Source organism: Dufourea novaeangliae, unplaced genomic scaffold (genome assembly GCF_001272555.1).
Source record: "Dufourea novaeangliae isolate 0120121106 unplaced genomic scaffold, ASM127255v1 scaffold47, whole genome shotgun sequence".
In the NCBI taxonomy this organism is placed as follows: Eukaryota; Metazoa; Arthropoda; class Insecta; order Hymenoptera; family Halictidae; genus Dufourea; species Dufourea novaeangliae.
The window spans coordinates 94,247-107,392 of NW_015373920.1; the positions used below are offsets into that span (position 1 = coordinate 94,247).

A 13,146-nucleotide genomic window follows, 5' to 3' on the forward strand; every position below is an offset into this window, starting at 1 on the left:
ATAGAGAAGAAAGTTGTTCACAATTTTAAATTTATTTGTGTCCCCTGTTCGGATGGCGTGGCGTACAGCCCGAGCACACACACACACACAGCATTTGCGTTTACATTCTTCTCTCGTTAACAATTTTCGCGGTCGTCACGCAGCGGGAACCGTTCGACTATCGTTTTCACGAAACCACGCTCTGAATGGTCTCGGTGTCAAAAATTTACGTGCAGCCCAGCTCGGACGAGATAACCGCACCAGGGCACAAAATTTGCATTCCGATAGAACCGTTTCTTGCCGGCTTCGTGCACAACTACTGGACGGCAAAAACCGCGGAATTATCGCGACGCTGGGCGTCGTATTGCGCGGCAATCGAGCTCAAGCTTCCCAAGCGGTTCGGTCGATCACCGTTTCTCGAGAGCTTTTATAACATCGTGCGCTCATTTTCTAATTGAACCCGCCGGAGGAACGTGGGTTCATTTTCTAAATTACTTAAATTAAAAGCATAGTAGATCTTGCACTTTGGAGAGTTTGAATGGCTCAATTAGGGGGATGCGATCAATTCTGAATACTGTCACATTTTAATTTTTGAAAGAGTGGTGGGTGTTGTAACTTTAAGTGTATGCCGAATTATGGATTGTTGAATTTCGGGGCGTGTTCAAGATAGATCTTTAATTCTACCGAATTTCGGGTGCTCAAACATGAGGGAACACTATTCAATTCTGAGCAATACTGAATACCGATTATATCATACAGTGTTGTATCATATTTTCAAATTCAAGGCGCGTTGATCCTCAACTGTACCAAACTAAAATCGTCCAATTTCGTGGCACAAAATATCCTCGACCCTACCAAACTCCATCTTCTAAAAATTCCAGGGTGTTCCAATTTCTGAAAATTCCAGCATCAAATTTCATCCATACGATCTTCACCGTGGTGCTCCCACGCCGGCTCTACTCTAATAATTTCTCGTTTTTCTCCAGTTGCTAACACGCCCCATCTATAATAATCGCGGGGGCCGTTTCTCAGCGAAATTTCTATGGACCGAACCGTATCATTACGGGTTTCTGTGATGCGGGATAACGAAAGGTGAATTACACACGGCTGTTAGCTCGGTTTTATAATCTTTAAAACATTTCCAGCGGGGGCCTGCTGGGTTTCTCGGGGATTATGGGGGATCGCGACGGTGGTAGTGGTAAGGGGGGTGGGTGGAGGGGAGAGATAGGTAAATAGAACGAGCAAGTATGAAATGAACGGGGGTAACGTTATCGCGGCCGGCACGTTGTAAATATCCAAGCCCGCGTAAACTTCTCCAAGTTATCGCCCGATAGGAAGGAACTCGTTCAGCCGAGCTCGATTTTCAATTAACGCCGCGGAAGAGATTTACCTCGCGGTTCCGCGCGCGCAGGCACGCCTTCCTACGAGGCGGGGAACGGTGCGCCGTTTTTAATCAACCATTTGAAATTTCTTTGTCGCGTTTCCGTACGGATTAATATAACCGGACGATAAGAAACGAAATTATTCTATTAGGTTGATCCGAGAGTGTGTGCACTTGTAACGGAGAACGTTGTTATTATAAAACTCATATATCTTGGGAGCAGGTAAGGGTCTAATAAGGAGATATTAACAGTAGAATTACCAAAGCAGTCAAAATGACTGGTTAGTGCCTACATTCTTAGAAGCACCAAATTAAGGATGCAACCTGAGTAACTCGTTTTCGATATAACATGAACTTACCTCTATTCCGAGTTAATCCAGATCTACTGCACTATTTCATTTCACCCGAGAAAGTGTATATTCCCTCTGGTTCAACGCTCTTCTTTTTGCTCTGTCAAGAATTGGAAATTTAATTGTAGTACATGTTATACTGAATTTTAACAGAATTCTCTCGATTAAATCCGCACTTCTAACCACCACCAGACTCGTCCAAAACACGGACGAACCGGCACACGGTGATAATCACGCGGCGGAGGGGTGGTTGCAGAACTTTTTTTTGTCGGGGTAGGAGAAGGTGGGGGACGAAATGATAGGGCGACCGATTGAAATGCAAATCGGAACGGCCGAAGGTTATTTCGTTGTACACGCGGCCGTGACGCGCCTCCAAATTCGATCGGCCGTTTCTCCCATGGGTGACCTCCCCACTCCCTCCTCCTCCACCTCTGCGTCGCAAACAACCGAACTCGTTGGGCGAAAAAAAATCTCGCTGTCGAGCCGGCCACCTCCAACGTTGCGCCACCGGACCACCCCCGTTGTTCTGCACAGAGCTTTCCCCGATTGCGGTCAACTGCGCCGAGGTCACTGCTCGTCCATGCCGGTACCCTGATTTGCTGGGAATTCTTCCGTGGAATTTATGACGCTTAGGTGCACCGGAAACCTTTGCGGCGAAACCGATGGTTGGTCCATCGAATCGGGGACATTTGAACGACGTTTACCGTTTCGAGGTTATGGTGGTTCTGGGTTACGGCTTCTGTTTGATAGACGATATACTGTTTGTCTTGGCAGATATGAGGGTCTTCAACTGGATTTCATAGGGTTGTGTGTTCTGAAATTTTAGTATTCTCTTTGGATCTACTGTAGTAACTTTGGTAAATCAACCATCATATACTTCAATGTATCCAAAACATGTTTTCTAAATGACACGGAGTTAAAATAAGCTTCTTTCATTTCTGAGTCGTAGTTTCATACTGTTCCCGCTCCGGTGAAGTACCTAACATTACCCTATACTTTCAACTACCCCGTATGTACAGCCTACCTTGTATTTAGACCACCTTCTCTACCTTTCTCTACCTTCAATCACTGTAAACTTCTGTTCAATCACAGTAACTTCGTTCTGTTCAGTATATTTAGTATACAAGTGACCTAGGAGCGCAAAAGCTCCGTTTCATCTATTGTACTTCAAAAAAATTAAAGCCGTTCTTCTTAATATTCACCAAGGAATAAAAGAAATCAATCATTACGACAGTCGTCTCGAGGCGTTCGCGTGATTTACGTGCGGTGGTCTTGGGAGAAGGGGGTGAACAGAGGGGGGTTGAGGGCGGAACGATCGCGCAGATTCCTCGAAGGCGGACGGAAGACAGATCAGAAAAGTTTCGCGAGCCAATCACCAGACGTGGATATCGGGTCTGCCGATAAAAATGACAAAGTCTCCGAAGTTTTCTACCCCCATCTGCCCCCCTTTCCATCTAGCCGATTCCTTTTGAATTCGCAGACGTATTTCCGGCAGGGGCGATCGCGATTCTATCGATTCCCGGGTCAACAGACGAGGGGGGCGAACTATCCACGCCTGGACCCGATACCGCCGATGAATATTCGATGGACGTTTATTTGACTTGGACACCAGATGCATTAAACCCCCTACCCCTTGGGTCGTGACGTGGCGCGAAATTAGTCGTGGTAAGGTGTGTATCTTTCACGAAAATACGTTATCCTCGCATCGGACGGGATTTACATGTATAGAACAGAGTCCAGTGAAATATGAAGTTCTTTGAATTTAGACCTCGAGCAATTTGTGATTCCCTACAGTAAGAAGATCAATAAAGAAAATGTACCAAGAGACTTACCCTCAGGATCGTCTGCCCAATGCTCCTTTCCACTCTGAGATTCGAAACGGTACTTTCAGCTCAGGAACCCTGTGAATCGCGAAAAGCGTTTGAACAAAAAGGCGCTAGGTGAATCAACCAAAGACGAGTCGTTTTCTAACCGCTCTCATTTATTTGGTAACTCATAGATATACACGTTAACGTCTCTTAAACCTAGAGAAAATGGAAACGTAAGAGGACTGCGTGTCCCGTTTGGATCCACGGGTCAAAAAACGGGCGCGTTCGCCGAGCCGCGAACGTCCTAAATCATTAGAAAAATACACAGTTTACGCGCAAATCCTTTTCAACTGAATCGTCGATGTTCCGAACTTATCTCGCGCTTAATGACGTTGCTCTTCGTTCCCCTAGGCAAGTGTGTATATGTCCTGTGTGTTTTTATTTGTATGTGTCTCTGTGTTTGTTCGTGTGTGTCCTCTGATACGCGTGAATGCTCGCCATCGCACGCGTTCCTCTCGCGGCTGTCATCCTCCTCTGTCGATTAAATCGCGCGGATGCGTTAAATTAATTCCGCCGGACGTGTTCGCTCATTTACAGGTTTTTCTACTTTGCCGTAAAAACGCGCCAGGCCGAAAGCTTTGCCTCTCGGATCCAAGCGTGTGTGTCAGCTCACGGTTCGCCTCGGATGGTCGCCACCCCCAACCCCCTTGCCCCCTTTTCTGTTGGTTTAATTTTCGATTAACGCGTCAACCAACCCCTTGCCAATTGCCCCCTTCCTCCTGATCCTAGCTTCGTTCATTATTTCTCTTTGGCCCGTTTAGAATTTGCGCAAAAGCCAGCGAGAGCCCACGCGATTTTCTTTGCTCTGTGATTTCCACCTGCTCGTTTCCGACCCGAAATTGTAATTCGTGACAGAGGCCTGACAGTCGAGAACGCTTCGCGGTTACCCCGCCTCGACACCATATACATTCGCGAGGGAATTTGGACCTGGTATTTAACCGATTATCACGTTTACCCCGACACAATTAACCTAGTGACCCTCTCTGTTCAATGAAATAATCAACGTGTACCGTATCTACGTTGGGGTCCGAAAAGTATTTGAGCCTACGTACCCAGACGCTCGATCGATTCCCACAGGTTCACTTCGATCGTTAATTCAGCAACCCTCGATATCTAATTAAATATTTCACGTGATATCCCTCTACCAGCGGTCTCCTAAAACGAGGCGTTCTCTCTCGAAGATATCTCATTAGGTTTTCCACCTCGATTCTCGATCGAGGGGTGGTCCAGGACCGAGCACACAATAATTGTCATTATAATATACCCCCGGTACCAATCGATACCGAGAACCCCGAAAAATCCTTGCGCCAGTCGAATAGACAGCCTCGTTCAGCCCTCGACGACCCTCTCGGACCAGGCTCGTGGAAGAACGAAGGAGGGCAAGGAGGAGACCTGGGTCTAGCCCATCGAGCCACCCAACGAACCGAATCCGTTGTTCCGAGTATTCCTCCCATATCGGAGAAAACGATCTATGTACAAGAAATAACGAGGGGGCGATCCAGGCTCTCCTTGGCTCTTGTTGTTCCAGTCTGCCCACACGCATCCACGCCGCGAAAGGAATCCACGAATTTGGACATATCTCCAAGAACATGGTACACACACGGTGGCTTCGTTGATATGTTCTACTTAATGTCGAAAATCTTATTTATTGTACGGCCGCTCTGGTAACACTCAACAAATTCTTTTTTTCACGCCGGGGATATAACGATCGCATCTGCCCCCGCGGCGATCGAGCCCCAAGGACAAGCCAGCAGTCCGTGGTCCCCAGGGTTCGTTCGATTTTATACGGACGACGAAAGAAAATCCCCACTCTTGCACGGACGATCGTCGCATTTTTTTGATAATTTCTTCATGGCTACGGGGCTGCACCGAGCAGCAGCAGCCTCGTAATATGCGAACAAATCTTTCGGCCCCGTGACCGACCGACCACCCTTTCTGTCATCGAATAAGGTGACTCACGGCGAGATTGGATAACATCGATTAACATCGACTATGGGCAAAATTTTTGTGGGAACACGAAAGTTCATCCGAGGCGTTTCATTCGGTTTGATCATCCTTGGATAATCCTCTGTTTCATCCAAGAGGTAATATTGTCTCGTTTCGTGTACAATAACTTGAGATTCTTCGTGTCCGTTGAACGATTTTGCCCATACCTCGATTGGGGAATCGCTAGTCGAGCGTGCGTTTAGAGGTGTTTTATTTACAAGTTCGAAGGGGGGAATGGCTGAGTTGATTCGAGAGGGATGGGGTGTCGTTTTCTTTAGCGAGGAACCTTGGGCGAAGATTGGTTGAAATCTCGAGAGAGACGCATTTAGACAAGAGGATGAAGGATCTCCTGTCGCTGGTGATCAATGAGTGAGTAGCTTTAATGGAAGAGTAAGCGTAGGGCGGTTCAATGATAGAAAAGAAGGGTTCAAGTCGGACGTTCGTAGTCTCGTTCCACGTCTGACGTGCACGCACAATGTTGTATAGGAACTTTATCGCACAAACCCCGATCTTCCAGTAGAAGGAACAAGACGAAGGGATTTTTGGGACTCCTCCGCGAGGAACATCCAGGTTCCAAGGTATGGAAGCGACCAATGGAAGCTTATACTTTAAAGATTCTAGCCAATTTCCGCCGCGAGTCACCCAGCGAGACTAAAAGGTTGTCAATAGGGCTACAGAGACCAGCTACCAGTATACACATCGACGTTTCTTGGCATCTTACACTTAAATCGCGTTAAGAATACGAATCGTATAAAACAACTAATAACGTCCGCCCGTTGCCAAGAGAAGTCGCGGAGCCTCTGTTCTTAGAGTTTTCCCTCTTGAAACCTCTCCTCGGCCGATCCAGACGAAGCTCCGCGATCATTATCTCGTCCGATCTACTTCGCTCGGCTTCCACGTCCCCAGGCCTTAACTTCCTCGCCCCATTCAAGCGATTCCGTCGTTTCCTACGTTGATCGTTCCGAAACTTCGCCCGTGGAAAAGTCTGAAAAGCCTGGTGGCGACGACGTAATCACCTCGTCTCGTCGGGGGATTTCGATGGGCGATCGGATCGGAAATAATTCACGACGTTCTGATCCAGCGAGGAAAGCCACATGCCTCGTAAACATCGCCCACGAAACACGTTATCCGGCCTCTGTCAACCAGAAACACTTTCCGTAGATCTTCTTCGAGTCCCCTATCCGACGACGATCTCCCAATCGTGATCGGTGAACCGGAACACGACTTCAACGAATTCTCTCCCTGGTCGGAACTTGTTTTTCTAGCTCGATTAGAAAAGACGGTGCCAGATGGACAACGGGGAAGAAAGGCTGGGGGTCGTTAGGTGAGCCGAGCAACGGGAACGAGCTAACGGGCAGTCGCGTGGTTGGACAGTAATTGATTAGCTTCATCTAGTCTCTCCCCATCACCAGGACACCGAACTGTTCGTCTCGGATCAGAACAGGCTCTCGTTCGTCGATGCCCCCTCCCCTAATGTCAGTTCTCCTTCTCCCTCTGTCTCGTTTTTGGTTTACTCTTACTTTAGCGTTACGTAGATAGTTTTAATTGGTTACTTAGGCGCGTTGATTAGTTACGACTCCCTTCGGACCACACACGGTCACCAAACTGCCGGATGACAAGCCTACTGGAAAGGGGTACTTTCCTTTCGATAATCGCTCGCGTGTGTGTTTGTTTTGGATGGCTTCGAGCCGACGATATCCGGCCGATCGTCGGTGTTGATCGTCGCCTAAGGTATACTTTCTTTCGTTCGTTTCACGTGTCTCTCTCGTTTTTCGCACGTTTAACACTCTAGTCTGTACCGTCGATCCGCTCGCACAACCGTCCCAACCGTCCCCACCCTCCTTGTGACTACTTCACCAGTTTTAGGGGGGTGGCGCTGGCTGGAAACGCCGCGAGGCCCGTCGAGTCCCTCTCTCGTCCTGACCGCTGCTGCTGCTGTTCGCCCTCTTCTCCCGTTTCTCTCTCTCTCTCTCCACCACATTTCGGTCGGGGTTCAGTGGAGGAACACGCTGGTGACGGACCTGGTGGTGTGGGGCGGTAGGTCGGGGGCCTCTGTCGGGGCCCCCTCGTACCCCTATGCGCTCAGCCCCAGCCGATGGATCTTCGCCGAGAGGAAGTTGTGCAGGACGAACACGATCGGCTTCGGACAGCTCTCGAGGTCCAGCTCCTGGAATTTGAAGGGCGGGTACTCGTGAGTTCTGAACAGGAAGGAATTGATTAGGAAGTTTGGTTTAGGTTGTCTCCTCGTTCTTTTATCACTAGGGTGATTCATAATTATTGATACACTGTTCCAGAATTCCCAAATTGATAAACTGAGAGCTCACGGTATAATTAGTTACCACTATATCATCAGCAATAATTCATGAATATTACTTGTTCTTTCTGCGTTGTAAATGCTTCCAAGATGGACAAACAAAATAGACCGATATGTGACATTCACGAATCAATATTTTTTAATCACCCCAGTGTACCTCATACTGCTACTTTGTTTACTTTACTAGGAGACCTGGTCGTAACTGGGCACCTACGAAAAACGAGGACCTATTATTGTCTTGGAACACATGGATGACTCTAAGCGACCTTCCGCGCTGGGGGCTGAAGGGAAGGGAATTTCTAGAAATGGAAACATAACAAATACCCCCACCACAAAGACCAACGTCTGGAAGGGTACCTAGTAGGACGGTACAGGGGAATGATGTACGTGTGGCATACAGTGTGATAGGGGCACGTGAGCAGTAGAGGTGTTGGTTAGGTACGAATGGATAATTGTTTCTTTGAAACACGGCGATACCTACGCGAGAAACTTAAACCCACGGTCGTCAGTAGGTTAAATTGGTTTTAAATTCTTCCCATTTGCAGTCAGTTCGTTAACAAACGCCGATCGCGATATACGTGTGCTTGCTAGAGTTATAATTTTTGTGTGTTTTCAAGTGCTATCTGATTTTTGTTCGCTTTAATAGTATGCAACTACTGACAGTGTTGGGTGAGTACTTTTTCCTATCAATTATGCCATTTGTCGTGTATTACAGTGTAAATAAAGTGCAACAAAGTAGTTTGAGGCCTGGAGATTTGAATGAATTCACTTAGCAAAGTGATTCTTTTAATAAACCACAGTTTCAAGTTTTTTTCTTATTTTATTAATGTCAGAGTTACGAAATTTTCTTCTTAGTGCCCCGATTGTGCCACAGTCTCCCCTTTTCTTGGTATACCAAGCCATTACGTGGCGCTGGATTATTACTTTTCGTTTACGTTACCAATTTGTACTGTTTCTCGTCCTAACTTCTGGTGTTTGTTCGCGATCAGTTTCGCGTTGTTACAAAGTGATCTTTCGCGTCAGTTTTGGTCGTTTGCGTTGCAAATGTTAGCAGAGAAGCAAACTAAAGGAAGATATACAGAGAGGCACGAAACAGAAACCGACAGGCTATTAGACTATTAAAATACATTTTCAACAATGTGAAAGCAATTCAATAGCTACCAAGTTAATTAAAAGATCGAAGGTGTTCCAAAATAGGTTAAACAGTTTTGAATTGCCAGAAAATTATATTCGGACTGTTTACTTTTCAAGCTAATACACCCCGACTATCTAAGTTTATACATCAAGCTTATCTTCCGACTAGAAATGCATTCCCTGTCCCTGTTCCGTGCGCCTTTCTTTCCCGTTTATTGTTTTCCTGCCGCGATATCGAACCTCGTTCCACCGACCAAGTCATCAGCGTGCTTTAATAAAAATTCCAAGGAGGACCGTCTCTCCAAGGATTTCCCATCCGTAGCTTCGTTTCAGTCTGCTCGAGAGCGGAATAATTTTTCCCATCGCAACCGACGTCCCTCCTGGAAAAATTCTCCTTCGATGCTTCCCTACCCCTCACTGCCCATTTTCCGCTATGAATGGCCATTGAACGGGAACCGGACGACAGTGTTCGGCGAAGATGTAAAATACGTATTCGTGGTTCTTTTGACAGTGACTGGCACAATGGGATTACCCTCGTGCACAGGCTCCGTCTTTTTCCACGATAATAATCTGCCGATGCATCGAGTCAATTAAAACTCTCTCGATGCTTTTCTTGTCAAGAGAAGGGGGAAAACGATTTCTTTCTGTCGATCGTGATTTATTTTAAAACGGGAATTATCGAACACGTCACTGTCAGAGACAATTTTCGTGATTAACAGTTCACAGTGGCGTATATTTATAGGTATTGAGATAAAACTGTGGAATATTACACTGTTCATCGCGAATTTTGTTACAAAATTTAATAACTGTATACATTGATATATTCAGGATACTCTCTTCTATCTTCTAAAACTAAATTTAATATTCTAGCGTTGTTACTTTTTACATAATACGTTATTCTTTCCCAATTTCGTGGATTTTTACAAAAACTGTGGGTGATATTCTATTTCCGAATTCATGTACAGCACGGGAAACTCTACAAGGATTGCCCAGTGAATATTGCACGTCGGAAAAAAAAGTTTCAATCTGTTGGACAGTGTTGTTAGAGGATCGATCACTTACAATCTCGCCGTCGTCCCCGCCAAAGTCGAGCCACAATAGACGCGCCCCATCGTCGGCGGACATTTTCAGTTTGTCGAAGGATCTTCTCCATAAAGGGGTCGGCGGTGAACCTGGACTGACCCCGTTCCCACCCACGCCTCTGGTCCCGGCTGCGTACAACGCGAAACCGTCCTCGTGGTTCACGACAAGCTGGCAGGCCTTTCCTTGCCACGTGCAACCTGGAAATCGGGGGGCGTAAGGTATACACCAAGTCTTTTTTTATGAAACACGACGTTCACTCCGATAAGTTAACAAATCCCTACGATTCCGTAATACCAAGTGGAATCGAGAATGAAAATTTTCTGACTACGGGACAAAGTTACTCTTGTCTAAGTCAAACTTCAACTCATGGTACGTTTCTAAATCAGTGAAAAATTATAAAAAAAACTTTTTCTCGGTATCAAAACAACGAAAGGAATTCGAAGTCTATTGTAGTACACGGTGTTTCGAGTGTTCTACGTCAGAGCCTCGAAATTTATAGGGTCGCCTACACACCGTCGTTTTCGATAGTATGACCAACGATCGACGGAGAGTCCTCCCTGAACGAGAACCGTGGGCGCAATTTCAGTCCGGTTTTCGATGGGCCGCTATATTTCTTCCCGGTGGTTTTTCGCGTCTTCCGGCGCAGAAGGGGACCCAGCGATGATCCACGGCGGCCATGTCGATGATCGATACGGTCGACGAGTCGAGACGGGCGAAGGAACTGGTTCTCGTTCGCGGGCATTAATCTCGATTTATTATTGCCGGGATGCTCGTCCACGTTGAAAAGAAATTAAAATTCATCGAGGCGAGTCGGCCACGTTGACGCGACGCGGAGGGAAACAACGAGGAGCTCTCTCCCCGAATATACCTGTGTTCCGGTTTCCCCTTTCCTCTGAGCGAAGATCTATGCGAGCCTCGGCCAGAGAGAGCCCGAGAGGTTTTTTTTCTCTCTCTTCTCCGGCCCCTTTATTTCACGTTCGAGCGCGTACACGGGACACGCTCGACCCCGTGGAACGAACGATTACGCTCGAAAACAAAATAGGAAAATATTTGTTTGCCTCCCGCGGCACCCTCGCGCGCTACGAGGGATGGTGGAGGGAGGGGGACAGTTTGATCGATGTCTGGAATTTCGGAGCGCAATTAATTTGACGCTTTATTTGGCACACTTCTCTGTCGACCAACGGTATAATAAAAGTAATGGAAATCTGCGCCGCGATCTACTACCACCTACCCCAGTAACGGAAGCTCGAGAGTGGGGGATAGCTGTTGCCCTTGTCACGGTTACCTTTTCGTTTTTCCATTTCCACCATTATATTTGGACCGCTCGGATTAACGTGGAAATGAAACACGTTTGGCTGGATTTTTTTCTCTACCCGTATGTTTTAATACCGACGGAAGTTATGCACGCTTTTAGATGTTTCGAAAAGGTACCCTTATGTCTTTGAGAAAATTTTTAACCTCTTGACTTGTGAAATTGTGGCAGGCTAGTGGGGACGAGTTCAAAATGGATTTAATAAACCTGAATGTTACTGGGTTTCTTTAAGTCAACGTGAAATACCAGTTTAATGGTGCTAACGTGTAGAAAACACAAATGAATTTCTAGTTTGACGTTGTAACAATGTGTGGAATGTTAACTCGGCGGTATCGTGTTATTCGACCATAAATTTCGATTTACGCAATTGCGACGGGATGGACAGGTGAACGGAGTGTACTCACGAACGGTGTACTCCCGTAACGAGTGAGCGGCGGCGTGACAGCCCTGAACAATCGCCCTGGCCCATGCCGCCAGGTCCCTTCGCGTCTCCGAGCGCAGATGATGCGTGACCACGCCGTCGATCGTGCCCACACGCACCGCGAACGTCGCGGCGTGCTGCGTCGACCCGCTACTGCTGCTACCCGCCTCGTTTTGCCTCGCTGGGGATGAGACTAGTCTGTAAACATTCCGAAGAAAAATTGCGGGTATCAATGGGCAGTTTTATATCGTAATAAAAAAAGAACGATATCTCGGGTGTTACAATACTACTGGATTAAAAGGGAAACAATCGTCAGAGTGCAGAGGTACTGACTTCTAAATTTAACCCTCTGTGCCAGTTTTATTTTCTCAGATCGAATATCCATCGAGTTCACCCGACAATCGTCGATAGCCTCAAAATTCTTCGCGTCCCATATATCTCTGGAATACCTTCCGTTCCGAGATCCGAAACACGCCTACATCGCGCGCCATCATATATTGCTCGGCTCAGTTTTACTGCCGTGGAGCAAATATTCCGAGAGAGAACGAGAGAATCAAGTCCGAAAAATCAATCTCGACCTATCCAATCGCTCGGGAAAGAATCATTAATTACCCCGAAACGATCCTCTCGGCCGAAACATCGCGAACGGGAATCCTTTCCGTGATCCCCGCGGATCATCGACAGGGACCGATGTGTGTTCCCTCTCGGCTCGAGAGCCTCGCACATCCCCCCCTCCCCCCCTCTCGAGGCTCTCCGCCATTATGCCCCCGCGTGGTGGTCCACTGTTTTTTCTTCTTTGGCGGCGTCGTCGGCTGCCGGGCGCATTTTTTCAGTGTCTCCCCGAAAAAATCTATAAATCTCACGCGCTTGCCGTGAGCACCGCGCGCGTACGTCAGGACCATTCGTCAGTGGGCAGATTGCAGCCCGGGCTGGATTTCGCTAGCGGTGGAAAGAGGTAGGGGGTGGGGGGCGTGGTGAGGTTGAAAAAGGCTGGTCCTCTAGCACCCCGTTTTTCCACCCCCAGCCCCCCGTTTCCGGTGTGACGGCCGGCTTCGTCCCAGCGCGCAATAAAGCCGCGAGCGATTTTTACGATCGAGGCCGGATCGCATGACGAGGTAATTTACCTTCCGAAGAGAATTCTCGGCGCGCTGACGCGGTGGATACGTGTCGAGTCGGGCCACTTCAACCCCCTTGATACCGAGAACCCGCGACTTCTCACCTCTCCCCCTCCCCATTCAACTACCTTATGGATGTTTCGCTCGCGGCTTTCGACGTTTCTCCATCGACGACACTGCTGCGGCACTTCTACGAGAGACGC

The 13,146-nt window shown here is 47.6% G+C and overlaps 1 protein-coding gene across 1 annotated transcript in view; it reads right to left on the reverse strand.

The window, feature by feature from the left end:
• Positions 1 to 7,490: 7,490 nt before the first annotated feature.
• LOC107194450 (beta-1-syntrophin-like) overlaps positions 7,491 to 13,146 on the reverse strand; it is a 126,593-nt gene continuing 120,937 nt past the window's right edge. Inside the window, exons 5-7 of the mRNA XM_015584074.1 lie at positions 11,812 to 12,026; positions 10,075 to 10,292; positions 7,491 to 7,731 (exon numbers count right to left, since the gene is read on the reverse strand). Coding sequence (XP_015439560.1) covers positions 7,639 to 7,731; positions 10,075 to 10,292; positions 11,812 to 12,026 — 526 coding nt within the window. The 3' untranslated portion in view covers positions 7,491 to 7,638. The remainder of the gene's footprint in view (positions 7,732 to 10,074; positions 10,293 to 11,811; positions 12,027 to 13,146) is intronic.